This window comes from Pleurodeles waltl, chromosome 6 (genome assembly GCF_031143425.1).
Source record: "Pleurodeles waltl isolate 20211129_DDA chromosome 6, aPleWal1.hap1.20221129, whole genome shotgun sequence".
Classification (NCBI taxonomy): Eukaryota; Metazoa; Chordata; class Amphibia; order Caudata; family Salamandridae; genus Pleurodeles; species Pleurodeles waltl.
Genome location: NC_090445.1, coordinates 465,775,898 through 465,791,561, shown reverse-complemented (window position 1 = coordinate 465,791,561; position 15,664 = coordinate 465,775,898). Strand labels below are relative to the sequence as shown.

General features: G+C 43.5%; 1 protein-coding gene across 1 annotated transcript in view; it reads right to left on the bottom strand.

Moving 5' to 3' along the window:
* Positions 1-15,664, bottom strand: part of LOC138301974 (membrane cofactor protein-like) — a 441,285-nt gene that overhangs the window by 175,806 nt on the left and 249,815 nt on the right. The window contains exon 7 of the mRNA XM_069242412.1: positions 9,940-10,122. Within this exon, the coding sequence (XP_069098513.1) occupies positions 9,940-10,122 (183 nt within the window). The remainder of the gene's footprint in view (positions 1-9,939; positions 10,123-15,664) is intronic.

Here is a 15,664-nt window from a genome sequence, read left to right as displayed (position 1 = left end):
CAGGTGTTGTCCAGTTGGATCCAGTCGAAAACAGAAGTGGAGTGGGGAAAAGAGGTTTTGGGGTTTTTGCTGGCATCCACTTTTCCCTCTCCCGTCGTCGATGTGGACAGTGTTTCTTGGCAAAGACGGCAGCTCGAATGCAGGTTTTCTCCTATAGAACCACCAATATCAAAATACGACGGGTGGACCGTCATGGCCACTGATGGGATTTCTGTTGAAAGGTCGCCTGCGGGACCGTTACCGCCAACATCTAAATCAGGCCAAAGGTCACCATTAACTAATTTTCATTAAATATCCATTCTATCACTGCATAAGGATGAATTAGCTTTGTTTATTACCTCTCATAACATGGATTTTTGGCTTGTTACACAAACTTGGTTACTTCATCTTCTTAATGCAAACTTTACAACTGCTATTTCCCAAGGCTTTAGTATTAACTGATACAACCACTGATTAAAAAAAAACAATGGATTAGCAAATCTCTCTGACAAGCTCCATTTTAGAAGATCCCCCCTTTCCATTAACAATATCACTTCTTCTCAATATCTTCAACAGCACATGGTCTCTATCTCTCTCTCTAGTGCACTTCTCTATACAATTTTATAGCTCCTTTTGAGCTTGAATGTTCTTCTTTTATGGTATTAGGAATTTCCAGTCTTTGGTATGATGATATTACCCATTCAGAGGTCAACTCTTGTTTCAACCTACTATCCATTTTTGGTTTCAAGCAGAGAGTTGACCAAGAAACACACATTGCGGGTGCATCTTGGATGCCATTTTTGCTACAAGTAATTTACTTGAGGTCAATCAATCAGTCCCCCTGGATTGGTCTGACCTTCATCTTATACTATTCTATTGTCTCCCCTTTGTTAATCACACCTCTTCTCACAATCCTAGAAGATCTTCACAGCCATTTCACTCTTGGTCCAAGATTACAGAGGATAACTTAACAGCTGTGCATGCCTACTCTAACTCGTCCCCTTTTTGCAATTAGATTACAGAATTGAGGGTGGTGCAGAAGAATATTACTCATAGATCGTATCAACACTTAATTCCATTATGTCACTGAGGAGTTTTAACTACAAACACTTCTATCAGCTCCCTGCTATATTGATGATTTAACACATATTAAATGTGGATGTAAGTGCCCTGAAAGAGCATACAAAACAGGGATGGGTGGAATGCTTTAATTAATCTAGGCCACTGGTGATCACACGAGGTCACATTTCAATCCATCGTTATTTTGCACACCATGCCACATCAGTTTGGACCCAGCTATATGCAAATCACTCTTGACCCAGCTCCAATTGAAGCAGTCCATCCGGAACTGCCAAGTCTGGTGTTCCCTGAACCGGAACACAAGCAATTCAGTACTGGTTTCACCCTAGTTATGGACTCATCAACAGGGTACAGCTTGGCTCCAGTGACACAGCATCCACGAGAGAGCATGGCACCAGAATTATAGTCCAGAATCAGAACTAGGGGTGAGTGTAATTGGCAGAGTTTCATTCTGTGGAATTCCGCAGATTTACATTACTATTCCACAGAATTCCATGGAAATCCACCAAGGGGCAGAGTGGGCATAAGTATGTAAGGGCACCAAGGGATATGCAGTGCACTACAGTGCAGTCCACTCCAGTTCATACCCCTCACCGAGGGGTATGCGAATTTCAGTGGTACGTAAACAGGGCTGAAAGAGGGAGCAGTCCCTCTGTGTTTATAAATCACTACAGATTCAACTTTAATCTGGAGTGGTTTTTAGAAATCGAGGGAATGTTCTCTCTCAGCCCTGTTTAAGTACCATTGCAGTGCTGATTTAATTCAGTCAGCAGAGCAGCAGAATTAATTAGTAATTCTGCATTACATAGGTAATGCAGAATTACTAAATTCCCCCAATTCCGCTTAAAAAGTCCAACCACCCCTAATCACAACCTGCCTATGTTGCAACATTAAAACAATATAAAAAAGGTAAATGAAGTGTACACTGATAATTTTTCTAATTGGATTACAGCTGCAAAAAACATAACAGCTGAGCATTAACAAACATTAAGACACCAAGGGCCTGATTCATACTTTTTTTAGTGCAGCATGTGCTTAATTTTTTGACCCAAAAGAGACGCAAACTTACAAATTCCATTATATTTTGTACGTTTTCGTCGCTTTTGCATCAACAAATGATGCAAATGCAGCGCTAAAAAAGTATAAATCAGGCCCCAAGTGTTGGGACAGAAAACTCCCTTGCATGGTAATGGACTTTAACCCCTGCCAGAGTGCCCTAACTGTAATGATGTCTGGATCCCTGCTGCTGATTTTTTGTTGTCATGAGTGAACACAGATCATGCTGTCATCCGACCTGTCTAACGGACTGCTGTCTTTTCAGACTGGGAGGGGCACCCAAAGCGCTACCCTTTTACTGGTCAAAGGCTACTGTCTTTGCAAGGAGTTAAGCATCACAAGCTTGGTGGTGGCAGGGTACAGTGAAGGATCAATAGGAGCGAACATGCTTTTTTATCTGTGCACTGGAGTGAGGCCAATTTATTTATTCTTTTCAAGTTCTGCTGTCCTTAACTTGCCTTTGGCCTACATCTGATTGGTGAGTAGTACTGTAAAGTGTCTGTAAGTGAAATGGTTAGGGGTCACCTGCAGTTATCAGAACAGCACAAGCCATTAGTACAACATAATGACTAGAATATTATTATTTGTATTTCCACCTTTATCGTGCTTATTTATTTTTATGCTTAGCTTGCCCTTGGCCTATATCTAATTGGTGAGTAGTACTGAGAAGTGCCTGTGTGTTATATACATTTGCTGGATGTATGTGTACTTGTGAATGGTATAATACAGGGATGATACTGTGTTGGGCAGTGCATGTGTGTTATACACATGTGTTCGATATATGTGTGTCTTTGAATGGTACACTACATGGAAGAAGTAGTGCTGTGCAGTGCATGTATATGCTATTGTATCTATGCCTGTGAATGCATAGAAGATTCTGGTTTCTATTTTGGGATATCCCAGGCCAGCTGGAGGAGGTAAAATAATTACTCGAGAAAGATTTGTAGGTTCCTGCATTCCTGCGAGCTGGGTGGAACATAGCGGAAGAAAGGAAAGCCTGGCTCTTCAGTGTACTTCAAAGGGTGCTCTTTGATTTGGTCACTTGGGAGGAGTGTGAGCCCATCTCAGGATGGAGATTGGGCTGATAAGAGAATCATAAATTGTGGGACTGATGCCCATGGGTAAACTTTAGATACACATATCAATTTGGCTGACATCCAAGTGTGACCATCTAGTCATTACCATGACCTATGTTGTGGGGCTATCAGATATGGAGTTTTTCGTGCTGTGACAGACTACTTTCTTGAGGCAGGGCAGGGCGGATTATAAGTTATTTCAAAACAAAGCAGCACCCAATATAAACTTCAAAGACTCAGACAAAAAAAGTCACATTTGATGTCTGGAAATGGACTATAAGAAGGGGAGCTCGAGGCCCTCAAAAAGGTCAACTGTCAAGCAGCCATTAGTGCTGAAAGAAGAGAAGCTTTGCAAGACTTCGGCCTGTGACCAGGATTGGGGCCAAGGCCTGCCGGTCTCACAGCGAGGAAACCCAAGATCACCTGCACTCCGCAGCCTGGAGTACCAGTACCTTCCTGCTTGCCAAGATCAGTGTCCCCTTTGGGGAGAGGAGAGCGCTGAAGAGAGTGAGGTCCAGTAGGAGATCCTGACGATTGGATCTCTGAAGCGAGGTGCATAGAGAATGACTTTTGCACTGATCAGGTCGAAGCCTATGTGCAGAAGAAAGGCAGCAAATCTGTATGCCAGATGGGACTGCAGTGAAGATTACTGCTGTAATGATTGGGCCATAGCCTTTGCGCAGAGTGAAGTTGGCAACTCTGTATGCCAGATGGGGCCACCATGACAATTACTAATGTGCAGGCCGGATATAGCCTGTGTACAAGTGGCCGCCTATGCCAGCGGGGGGCACCTGGAAAAGGCAAGGACAGTGGTCTGATTGAGACATTAATTGAGAGAAAGAGACCTCTGGGGTGACCCATGTGGGCCCGAAGCCTGACTGAGGACCAGCATAAGCGGTGTCAATTTTCCCCAACCCAAGCCACCTGTGGGGAATATCCAAGGTAACTTACCAGCATTGAAGGAGCTTTGATGAGCATCTCTGGCCAATGCATCTGCAGGACAGCGTGTGAAGACTGCTGCCCCCGCAGGGCCACATGTGAGGAACTCACCAGAAACAGCCGCTGCAGTTTCTGTAATTACTTACTTCCACTCTCTGCAATGAACCCTTCTTGTATTACTTGTAAAATACTCAAGCTTGTAGTCAATTTTCCTACCTTAACCAATTTGCCCCAATACTTTTCTTTTCAATTTCACTTAATTACCACCACTATATACAGAAAGGACTGAACAAATCACCCTTCAAACCAAATCTAGAGGCCTCTGAAGATCCCTGTTCTTTTGCTTTCCCCCATTGCAAGAAGTGGCTCTGACTCTCTCCTCCCTCTGTAACTTGTCCATATGTTCAGGAGTGGTTCAAGTCAGCTGACAACATGTCTCACTCATTCCACTTCGGAAAAAGTCATTGGTTAATCCTACAGTTTAAAGTCATTTTGGCTCATATCTCAATTGTTACCTATTCCAAGCCTTAGACAAAGAGTTTGACAGACAGATTTCACAGTATATTGAGTCCTCCACTTTGCTCAACTGTTCTCAGTCGGAGTTCCAAACCGTACACAGCACAGAATCTGCTTTACTATTCGTCATTGTGAAAGACATTAGACAAGGTAGGCAGAGCTGCTTAGTCCTTTTAGTCAGCGGTGTTGCCTTTAATACAGTATCACAGTACACTCTATCTGCCCTCTTCTGTGAATTCAAGGTAAAGTATTAGCCTAGCTCACCTCCTTTCTTGACAGTATTCAGGTTTAGTGGAAGTTCCACCATTTGGTCTTCGAGCAGGTTGTATCTTGTTGTAGCCTCAAAAAATGTAGGAATTATATTCTTTTTTTTTATACAACTCAAAAAAGTTACCATTGCTTGTTTGCACTGTGAATATTGAGCAAAATGTTCCTTCTTCTCCCTGTAGAACACAGTAGAATTTCAGTCAAGGTGGTGATTATGTTTCGCCTGGATTACTGCAACCCACTTTACATTGAACTATCCACCACCTTCCTCAAGAGGCTCAACTGTATTCAGAATAGTGCTGCAAGAATGTTTTTTAGGGATTCCCCAATGCAAATCTGTCTCCACACCTCCACATGCACAGCACTGGCTCGTGGCGTTGAACCACTTTGTTCTTAAAGCTCTTTACTTCAGCCACTGGACTCATTGACTTGTAGAAAAAAATTGGAACAGAGCAGATCATTTTATCGTCGATCTTCCAAGCTCTGGAGCCTGTTTCCACTCAATATAAGATCTAAACCTCATTATCTGTCTTTTAAGAAAAATGTAAAACCTGGAATTCAATTAGCAGCTGTTCTTCTACAGCACCAGGACACCGTAGTAGGGTATATGCTGCACTTTATGAATAACTTTGTTGTTCAAAAAAAGAATTTGTAAAACATTTTTGAGCACCTGAGTCTACTTTTCGTATAGCGGCAGTTACTATTTTAAACCGTTAATCAACACTATGGGGGTCATTCTGACCCTGGAGGTCACCGCATGCCAGGGCCAACGACCGCGGAAGCACCGCCAACAGGCTGGCGGTGCTTCCTGGGCCATTCTGACCACAGCGGTAAAGCCGCGGTCAGAAAAGGGGAACCGGCGGTTTCCAACCGGTTTTCCCCTGGCCCAGAGAATCCTCCATGGCGGCGCTGCTTGCAGCGCCGCCATGGGGATTCCGACCCCCTTCCCGCCACCCTGTTCCTGGTGGTTGTTACCGCCAGGAACAGGATGGCAGGAACGGGTGTCGTGGGGCCCCTGGGGGGCCCTGCACTGCCCATGCCACTGGCATGGGCAGTGCAGGGGCCCCCTAACAGGGCCCCATAATGATTTTCAGTGTCTGCTTTGCAGACACTGAAAATCGCGACGGGTGCCACTGCACCCGTCGCACCCCAGCAACTCCGCTGGCTCCATTCGGAGCCGGCTTCATCGTTGCTGGGTCTTTCCCGCTGGGCCGGCGGGCGGCCTTTTGGTGGTCACCCGCCGGCCCAGCGGGAAAGTCAGAATGACCGCCGCGGTCATTTGACCGCGGTGCGGTCTTTTGCCGGTCTCCGCCCTGCGGGCGGCGCCCGCCGCCCGCCGGGGTCGGAATGACCCCCTATATCTTAAAGCTTGTCTCTCCTAAATTTCCCACAGTTCCTAAATTGTGACAGTCGGTTAGTTTATTTAGCCTATCTTTGTTTTAGAGCGTATTTTCTTCCGCTTCATAATAGAAGAGGAGGTTAAACTATTTTACTATTGTACTAGCTAGCTGGCAGATCAGAAGTTTTTTTATGTGGCCTGGATCGACAAACTGATGCAGGGCCCTTCACAGGTACAGTACCTTTTTACAGATTAAACAAAATTCCCGCAGAGAAAGACAAAACATGGCACAACCAGTATCTGATGCGCTCTAGTGGCATTAGTGGCGTCATCTGTCTCGTCATGAATAAATTGAAATGTTTTGCTTTAAATATAGGATGGCATCACCATGCTGAGCCCATGTCATGCTGAGATGGGCCTAACCTTCCATTACTACACTAAGTACCCTTTTATAATTTAGCATTTTACGAGGGATAGTTGAGTAGACAAATGAAACCTCCATCAAAGCTTAAAGATTTTAAAATCCTGAAAATATTTACAAAGTATGATTTCTGTTGCAGAGTTGTGTGGAGCAGTACCTTTTTGGCAGTAAACGTAATATTGTGTTCTCAGGGAAGCACATTGACCTGGTTTCCATCCTACTATTTATTAAATTTATTTAACTATTTAGTAAAGTGCTAGCTTGTGACAAATAGCGTCTTCATAGCGATGGAGACATATCAGACAGAAAGTCCTTAAGCTGATAAAACCGCTTCCTGGATGATGTGAGGCCATGCTAGTAAGGCGTCAGGTTCTCTTGTTGATGATCTGTTTTGAGATTCGGTTGAATTCAACCTGCATTAATGGGACTCTTTGCTGATCACATTGGATGGGGGTTGTCCCAGTGGTCTTGTGAGGGACTTGTTTTTAAGTAGAGTCGTGATGTACAAATGCATGCTTGATTAAAACAGCCTTTATGCTCTATTGCAGGGTTCTGCAAAGTCGGTCCTGGAGAGCCGGGTCCATGCCAGATTTTTAGCATATCCACATTTAGAAAAATGTAGATTTCTGAAACATCTTTTTTCTAAATGTGGATATGCTAAAAATCTGGCATGGACCCATCTCTCCACGACCGACTTTGCAGAACCCTGCTCTATTGGCAAGCTCTGCCCTTTGTTGGTTCTGTTAATTCAATTTCCAAGTCTCTAAAAATTCAGCACATCTCCCAGTGCCGGTCACTGTAACCACACATCTGCTATAAAAAAGCCAATGACTGTCTTTTGAATCCTAGGATGAAAATCTCTTTCCTGGACCTCATTGTGTTGGGGAATTTTTACCCAGACACCAGACTCCCATGTCAAAGGTCCTGGAAAGAGGCAATGTAAATTCACTGCAGAAATATATTCAGAGGCTTACCTCTGGCCCCCTCCACTTTTTCTTTGCACAGTGTCCAGGGGGTAGAGAGCATCTTAGTGCCTATTTCTTGCCCGAAGTTCCTGGTTTACTGAATGGCAGCAAACTCAAACTAACCATTCTCTCAAACTTATCAGTAATGTAGGAAACCTTCGTATAAGCAATGGCCTAAGGTTATAGTGAAAAGTTTAGTCGCAGTGACTTTTCTTTATCTCAGGTGCTTGTGGGTGTTAAATTCCCCATACAAATCCCTTCACTCATTTACAACATGTTCTTATTCTGAGTAAATAAAGGTGTCTAGGACTTAAAATATTCATTTTCGTCTTCCATTGTAGTCCTTTGGTGGGAGTCTTTTTGGACTACAAACTAGGGACATGTTTTAGAGCTGTAGAGATGAAAGAATTTCAAATGTTGAGAGGAATTTGCCAGTGCAATTTGCTCCACTAAAATAATTCTTTGCTCAAAAACTCGCTCCAAGGAGTCTCCTTCAGACGTCAGAAAATGTTTCATTACTACAACACTCTAAATTAGGCCCTATGTATTCCTGCCTACGTGGCAGCAGTGACAACAGCTTTCTTTCTTATTCTGCCATAGTTGCAGTAGGATTTGCTGTATGCTAGTTCAACTAGCTAGCACACATCGCTGGATGGTGCTGGTGCACTCAAACCTCCACATCATCACTACTAGCTATCAGGTTCACAGGACTGAGAATCTTAAAGGTGTGAGTGGGAGTCTAAAGGGTTACTGAGAAGATGCAGACTACATCCAGACAAATCACTGATGCTAGGTGCTTTATTGGCTCCTTTAGGCTGCTACTCCTCTTAGGTCATCAAAAGCATTCATCACTGTTTGTTTCTAAGGAGGGGAAAATGTGCTTTATGAACTGTTATTATTTGGTGGTGAAAAAAAATGTTCACATGACATTACTACCACGCAACACCCAAAAGTATTCACTGCGCATTTTCATGTTTAATCGACTGTAAATAACATAGGCTGCACATTAAAATGGCCAATGTTAGCCTGTCATTTCTCCTTCTTGCTGTGCATCTTCCTTTTTTAAATCCAAGAGAAAGCTCTACCAGCAACTTCAAATAATGTTTCATTTGTTATGTTTTCTCACGTGAATGTTCCGCTTTATGCAATTCTCTGAGCACGCAGCAATGAGCACATGCAGGAGAACATCTTGAAATTAATGATGGCATCACCATGTTGCTTCTTATGTTGCAGATAACTGAAGTTTGAAGGGTGCAGAGAGATATTTCAACCTATATATCCTAACCTAATTGGTCCCCTTCATGGGCACCGTGTGTAGATGTAGTGAAATGTAGAAAATGAATGATTTTAACAAATGCAAGGCAGAGTTAGTTAGTTCATAGACCCGTCCAGGCTTGCTAGAAGAAGCTTTACTTGATTTATAGCTTCTGCCTTTCAGAGGCTTTACATGCTGTCACCTTCTTCCTGACTTCCCCTCAACTTTTCTAACTTTTCCTACTTAGTGGAGTAGGGTTTCCTTTCATGCAAAATAGAGTCTACTTTGGTTTAATATGGGACAAATGTATAACAGTTAGTTTCTACTTTTATAATTTGGAATTGCTGTACAAATTATTGACTAATGCATTAATGTATTGATTACTGAATTGCGACTAATTTGATGATTTGAATTTGTAAGTTAGCTAACCTGTAATAAACCTTCATGGCATGCAAATGTACTACTTTCTGTCTTTGTTCTGAAGCCTAATGTGCTCCACGATGTTGAACCTTTGATATCAGGATCAGTGAGAACTAAAGATGCGTCGGAGGAAGCACAGTCCGAACCTGAATCTGCTTCAAAAATGTGCACGGTGCAAAGTGCTCCATCAGTGGTCCACATGTGGTCCACATGTGCATGCTCCGCTATTAAAGGGGGCCTTGATGGTTCCATCCTGCAATCTTGTTTAAGTTACATAGGTAAGATCACTCATCGACTTCAGAGCTCCTATTACTGTGTTACACTCAAGCTCTGTGCTAGGAAACCTGCCCCTGTCAAAAACATGCTTTTGAAGCCTTTTACTCAGCGCTTTTTAATGCTATAACCCCTTTTGGAACCAACGCCCTCTATGTTGTTACAGCAGGTATGTCATCCATCTCCATTGACTCACCAATGAAGGTATCATATTGACTGTCTATACAAGTCACTCATTCATTCAGCTGGTGCCAGTGATGCTTTCTATTTTATGAGCACCATCATTCTGTCTGGTGAGATTAGCTTCTTCATCTTCGCTTGCAGGGTCTCTTAGTTGAGGCCGCCATACTTACTGCGCTTACAAACTGGTTTTTCCGGAAGCCAAGCTCCATCTCTGCCACAATAAAGGACAGAACTCCCATTCATGACAAATCCTTCCCGGCACTGGAATGTAAGAACATGCCCATAGATGAAGTGTGTCCCAAAACCGGAAATGAGGGCAGCGTTATTCACACTGGGCATTGGGCAGGACACATCTAAAAGGACAAAAAGAAAGAGAATGCTTGTAAAGAACCTTTCTAAATCTAATTGGTGGCAGACAGTTAAAAGGAAGAACATTTCAGTTACATTGAGAGATCCGTTGTATACTTTGTAATAATTAATCGATTCAGATATGTCCCTATTTTCCTTTCATTTCACAAGATCCATTCGTGTATTTATGACTTACATGTGATAACATATTTAATTAACATACTCCTCATTGATATAACTAATTAATATACTGGTAACCAAGTATGGTAAAGCTGTACACTGCCACTGTCGCAAGACTTACTAAATTATGGCATTTCTAATGTATTTATTGAAGTTTTCATGGTAGGAGTTTTACTTATGGTGAGAGTTGCTCCCAAAAGTGAAGTTCTATTTTTACCTAGTGTAAATCAATGAAGAAACCTTATAAAAAGTAGGTCTGCTATGGGTTAGGCGGGCAGGCCGTTGTGCCTTTGTTACAGGTGCAATAGCAAGCACTATTACATCTCACATGGAGTGCCGGTACCACATTACAAAGTGGTACGTAGCCCCTAGCCTCTGAGATTCACCAGGGCTATCCACCTTGGCTCCAGAGTAATCCTCCAGTGTCTATAGCTAACATTGTCCAAGATACCTTTAGCAAAGAGCAGATCTTAAAGGTATTGCCAGTCCTGTCTCTGCCAGATTCGACATCAATAATGAACTATTCTGCTTTTCAGAAGTAGGCTGAATCATCATACATTGTTTATCTCAATTTGCACTGTTCCGAAAGTAATCTTTTTTATTTTGTTATTTGTTTTACTGTAGAAGGCATTTTTAACGTGTTAGTCAAGATTCAAACTGCAAGCTGGGCCGATTGGCTTTCCCATATTTTTTCCTGCTCCTGCTGTGCTCTCCATTGTTCACCACCTTTTAGCTGGGTGATAAAGAAATGAATATCAACATTTTGCACTTTATTTATTAGGGTTTTTATTCTAAAGCTCTAAAAATCCCTAATATATTCTCAGAGCACTCTGTTTTAGCTTTAAAGATTAGAGGTGGGTCTACAAATACGTAGAGTGACTGTTGGACCTGGCCTTTTTACAGGGTCATTCCCCAGACTTTTTGCTTTTTGCCTCCTTATTTTTCTGACCTTTGTTGGCTGATGTGTTCACTCTGAGCACTTTTTCACTGCTAACCAGTGCTAAAGTGCATGTGATCTCCCTTACAAAATTGGTATGATTGGATTATACCTAATTGGCATATTTAATTTACCTACAAGTCCCTTGTAAAGTGGTATCCCTATACCCAGGGCCTGTAAATTAAATGCTACTAGTGGGCCTGCAGCGCTGCTTGCGCCAACAACTGACGTAGCCTGTCAAACCTATCTAAGGCCTGCTAGCGCAGAGCCTGTGTGCGCAGTTTCCTGCCACAGGGACCTGGCATCTAAATTGACTTGCTCGGCCCAGAACTCCCCTTTTACTACATGTAAGTCACCCCTAAGGTACGCCCTAGCTAGCCCTTTGGGCAGGGTGCCATGTATGTAGAAGGCAGGACATGTACCATGTTGCGTGGCCTGTCCTGGTAGTGACAAACAGCCTAACTTGGTGTCTCACTGCTGTGAGTGCTGCCTCCTCATAGGAGTGCATTGGAAATGCCCTGCCTTATGGGTAAGGGGTATTGTCTGATTTATGAGGGGTAGCGTAGGCATGTTTGGTATAGTTGTGATAGTGGTGAGAAATGCTCCTTACTGATGTAGGTGTATTTTTTATTATTATCACAGAAATGGCACTTCTAGAAAGTGTGCATTTATCTGTGCTTATGACTTTGGTGTTTTTCAGCTTGCCTCCAATCCACGTCTAGGCAGACTGACAGTTGGGGCTTTGTGCATACTTCTCAGACAGCCTGAACACAGGGAGAGTGGAGGTGTCACAGAGATGGATCTACATATTGTAAAGCCTTCCTGGGCTGAGCGAAGGGAGAGGCTGGGCACACCTGCATTTGTAAAGGCTGTGCCCTGGCTCACACAATAGGTTTGTTTACCCCCCACTGATGTTTGGTGCCTGTGCTGGAGGAGAGAAAGGGCACTCCCAGAACCAGTTGTAAGTGGTTGGAACCCCCTCTCCTGGCCATTGAAAACACACTGTAAACCTAGTATAAGTACAAGGGAATTTCCCCCACAATTTAGACATATTTTGGACATTCTTGGGACTCCAGGACCCTTACCTAGAGCTGGACGCAGGACGCTGTTGAAAGGACTCACCAGGACCACTTTGGACTGCTGCTACTGTGCTTACGCCTCCTGGTTGTGCTGACCTGCTGCTGGGTTCTCCAGCCCTGCACCCCCTTCTTCATCTGTTGTCTCCAGAGGAAGAGTGTTGTGGCCCCTGACCTCTGTAAACTCTCTGCAGCATGAGGAGTATGGCTCTGACTGACTAAAGCGCTGGGGAAGCTCTCCTGTGTGACTTGTTGGTGCTTTATAAAGCACTCCTTGGCTGCCAGAAATCACAGCCGCAGCCCAGGGTCACCGTGGGGCCCCTTCACGCTCTTCAAGAAGCACTCTCTGTGCCCACATCACTGCCGCGACTGAGGCCGAAACACAAGGCATTTGCGCTTTTTAAAGCGCCCTTTTGAGGTCCCCAAATTCACCGCCGCAGCCTGGGTGTTTGCTGTGCCCAAAGCGCGAGGATTGCACTCTTTCCGGTGCCCCTGGGGCACGAGAAGCAACAAAGCCGGAGCAAACGTGCTCCTTTCGGTGCCCCCGGGCACGGTCCGCTCTTGGGAGCGCCCCCGGGGCACCAGCCGCATCCCATCCTTCAGGGAGCACCGAGGCGGCCCGGGAACCTTCTTCAGACACTCGCCCACCGCCTCGGGTGCAGGAGAGTGTCTACGTGGGCCCCAGGAGGGGTCCAACCTACCAAGACTCACAAGCAGGACTCGGGGGAAGGCGCAGGGAGCGCCCTCTTTCCCCGGTCTCTGCATTAGGAGCAGGACGCTCCTTTTCCTGGCAGTTGTGTTCTCTTACCAAACGGGGAAGGAAGTCCTCGGCGGAGGCCCCCCTCCCTCTTGCCCCCACATTTGCTTGTTGGGCCTCTCCCGGCCCCCACCCCAAGGACAGTTTGTGAGGAGGCCGAGGCAGGCCCCCATCCAAATCGTGGGCCCCCAGAGGGGCCCGTTTTCTACGAGGAGAGGTGCTGATCGCCCTCTCTACCCAGGAGCACCACGTGGCCCCCGTTTTTACACATAGGAGCGCCGGGGGCCCCTCGTTCCTCTTTTAGGCACTGGGAGTGCCTCTTCATCAGGAGACCAGGTACTTTTTAGGGAAATAGTGGCTCAGTGAGCCAAGTATGGACCTAGGGAAATTATATGTTTTACCTGCTTTTCCTTCCATTAGATATATGTGGTGATGTTCCTTTTATGGGCATGGGTTGCTGATATGTATTTTTATGACTTGTGAGATGTTTTCTAATGTTCCTTTTATGGGTATTTAGGACGTATTCATGACAAGTGCATAGAATTCTTACTGTAATTCCTGACTACTGCTTATGTGGCAGAATCCTGAGTACTTACGTGTTCTAATGTGACAACTGTGTATTCTTGCAGAGTATTAGTAACTTGTGTAACATTCTGACAACTGCTAAGGTAGCAGGGTATTACTTACGTGTAATGTTGGTCTACTTATGTTTTGTGCGATACAGATTATTTTTACATAGCTCAGTGTTGTGTTTACTTTGTGGTGTACATTTTGCGTCACGTGTGTTGTGTGTGTTGTGCAAACGCTTTACACATTGCCTCTGGGATAGGCATGACGGCTCGTGCCAAGCTACCAAGGGGGTGAGCAGGGGTTATCTTGGATGTGTAACTCCCTTGCCCTGACTAGAGTGGGTAGGTTCTGCCTGGCTGAGGTGCATACCCTAGCCAACCAGAAACCCCATTTCTAACAGTGACGATCATGCTAAATCACCTGACTTTGTAACACATGGTTAGCATATGGTAAATACTTAGAAGAGGAAGATAGGGAAAATAGTCAGAAGGTGACTCTTTAAAGTCTCTAACCAGAGAGAATCAAGCACAGAGGGGAAAATCAAAAGACATTAATCATATGATTGTTTCAATATCTTAATTTTTAGCTGTTTTCTAAACCTGATGAAGTTGTTTCAAGTTTTACATTCTGTGCCTTGCATGTGAAGGGCCCTGCCTCCAAACTTCTTATATCAGTAGAAATTAATTGACAGTAACGTGGTTTTCGGATCTTAGACTTCTGGATGCGAGATAAGGGAGGAACAGCGTAGACAATGTGAAGGGTGAGTTTTACTCTAATATTTTTCACATATGTAATCATACTTATATTAAGTGGTATTAATCGTTTTTATAGTTAACTTTTAGATGTTGTGTATAATGTGCTTTTTTAGATTAGCCGCCATTGAATGTGAGGCCTACACGAAGACTAACTGTAAGGAACTGTGTGAAATATTAAGAGTTAAACTGTTCTCTGTAGAATTAATTCACTGAAATAATATAAGTATTTCTTGTTTTCTGCAGTGCCTGAAGTTGAATAAGGCCTCAGCGCGAATTTATCTATCACTTGGTGTTCCTATTGATGTCACAAATTTATGTTTTCATGTCTGTTGTTTGACAAGACTCCATTCATTGAACTCGCATATTTGTCTGTAGTTATGTTTCTAACTCATGTGTGTTTTTCCTGAAGAAACGGTGCAGAGGAAATGTTTCCATACCTTTGCAACTACTGTCCAGCAACAGCTCATTCGGAGAGTGCTTAAACAATAGATCCACAGAACGCGAATGGAAGGAACGTGTTAGGATACTTTTGTATTAGTTTAAAACCACGTAAGAGGAGACGATGTTCCATGAGGGTCAATGGACGTTTGGGAAAGAAACTTTGAATGAACTGTTGATAAATAATGTTCACATAATTGGTTGTCCTTTCTTCGTATGACATTGCTATCTGATCAAAATGTTTAGTACGTTTAATTTAATGTTCAGTTGCCATAGATTTGGGGTCTCACTTTCCTGGTTTCCAGAGACTTCACTTTGTATACTTGGTGTGATCTGTCACTTTGACTTTTCATGCTTTGCCAGATAGTCTCCTGACTTTTTGGTATTTTATTATTTTCTGAGTTTAGCTTGTCTGTTCTATGATGAATTAATAGTATGATGGTTTGGAAACATTATAGCTGAAACCATCATCCCTTTCCCAGTTCCTGATTTGTTCCTGACACTGCTGTCCACTTGATGAAGCTAAGCTGCCTTGAACTCTTTCAATAGGATAGGTAATACGTTGTGTGATTTCTTGTTTATTCGCCTTTGTTTTACAGGTACCAATCTGCTCATTTTAATAATGTTCTAGCTAAGTATTTTTCTAAATCTGTGTTACTAAAACCTTTGCATGAAACCCAACATGCTAATGCTAATTAGTGGTTAGTAAGGTATATTTTTCTCTATCATGAATGGTTATTGACATCTCTCCTTGTTGACTCAATGTATTCTATTTCACTCACACAAATCCTATTGGTATTGATTTGCGTATTCTCTATTGAGATAATTATTCTT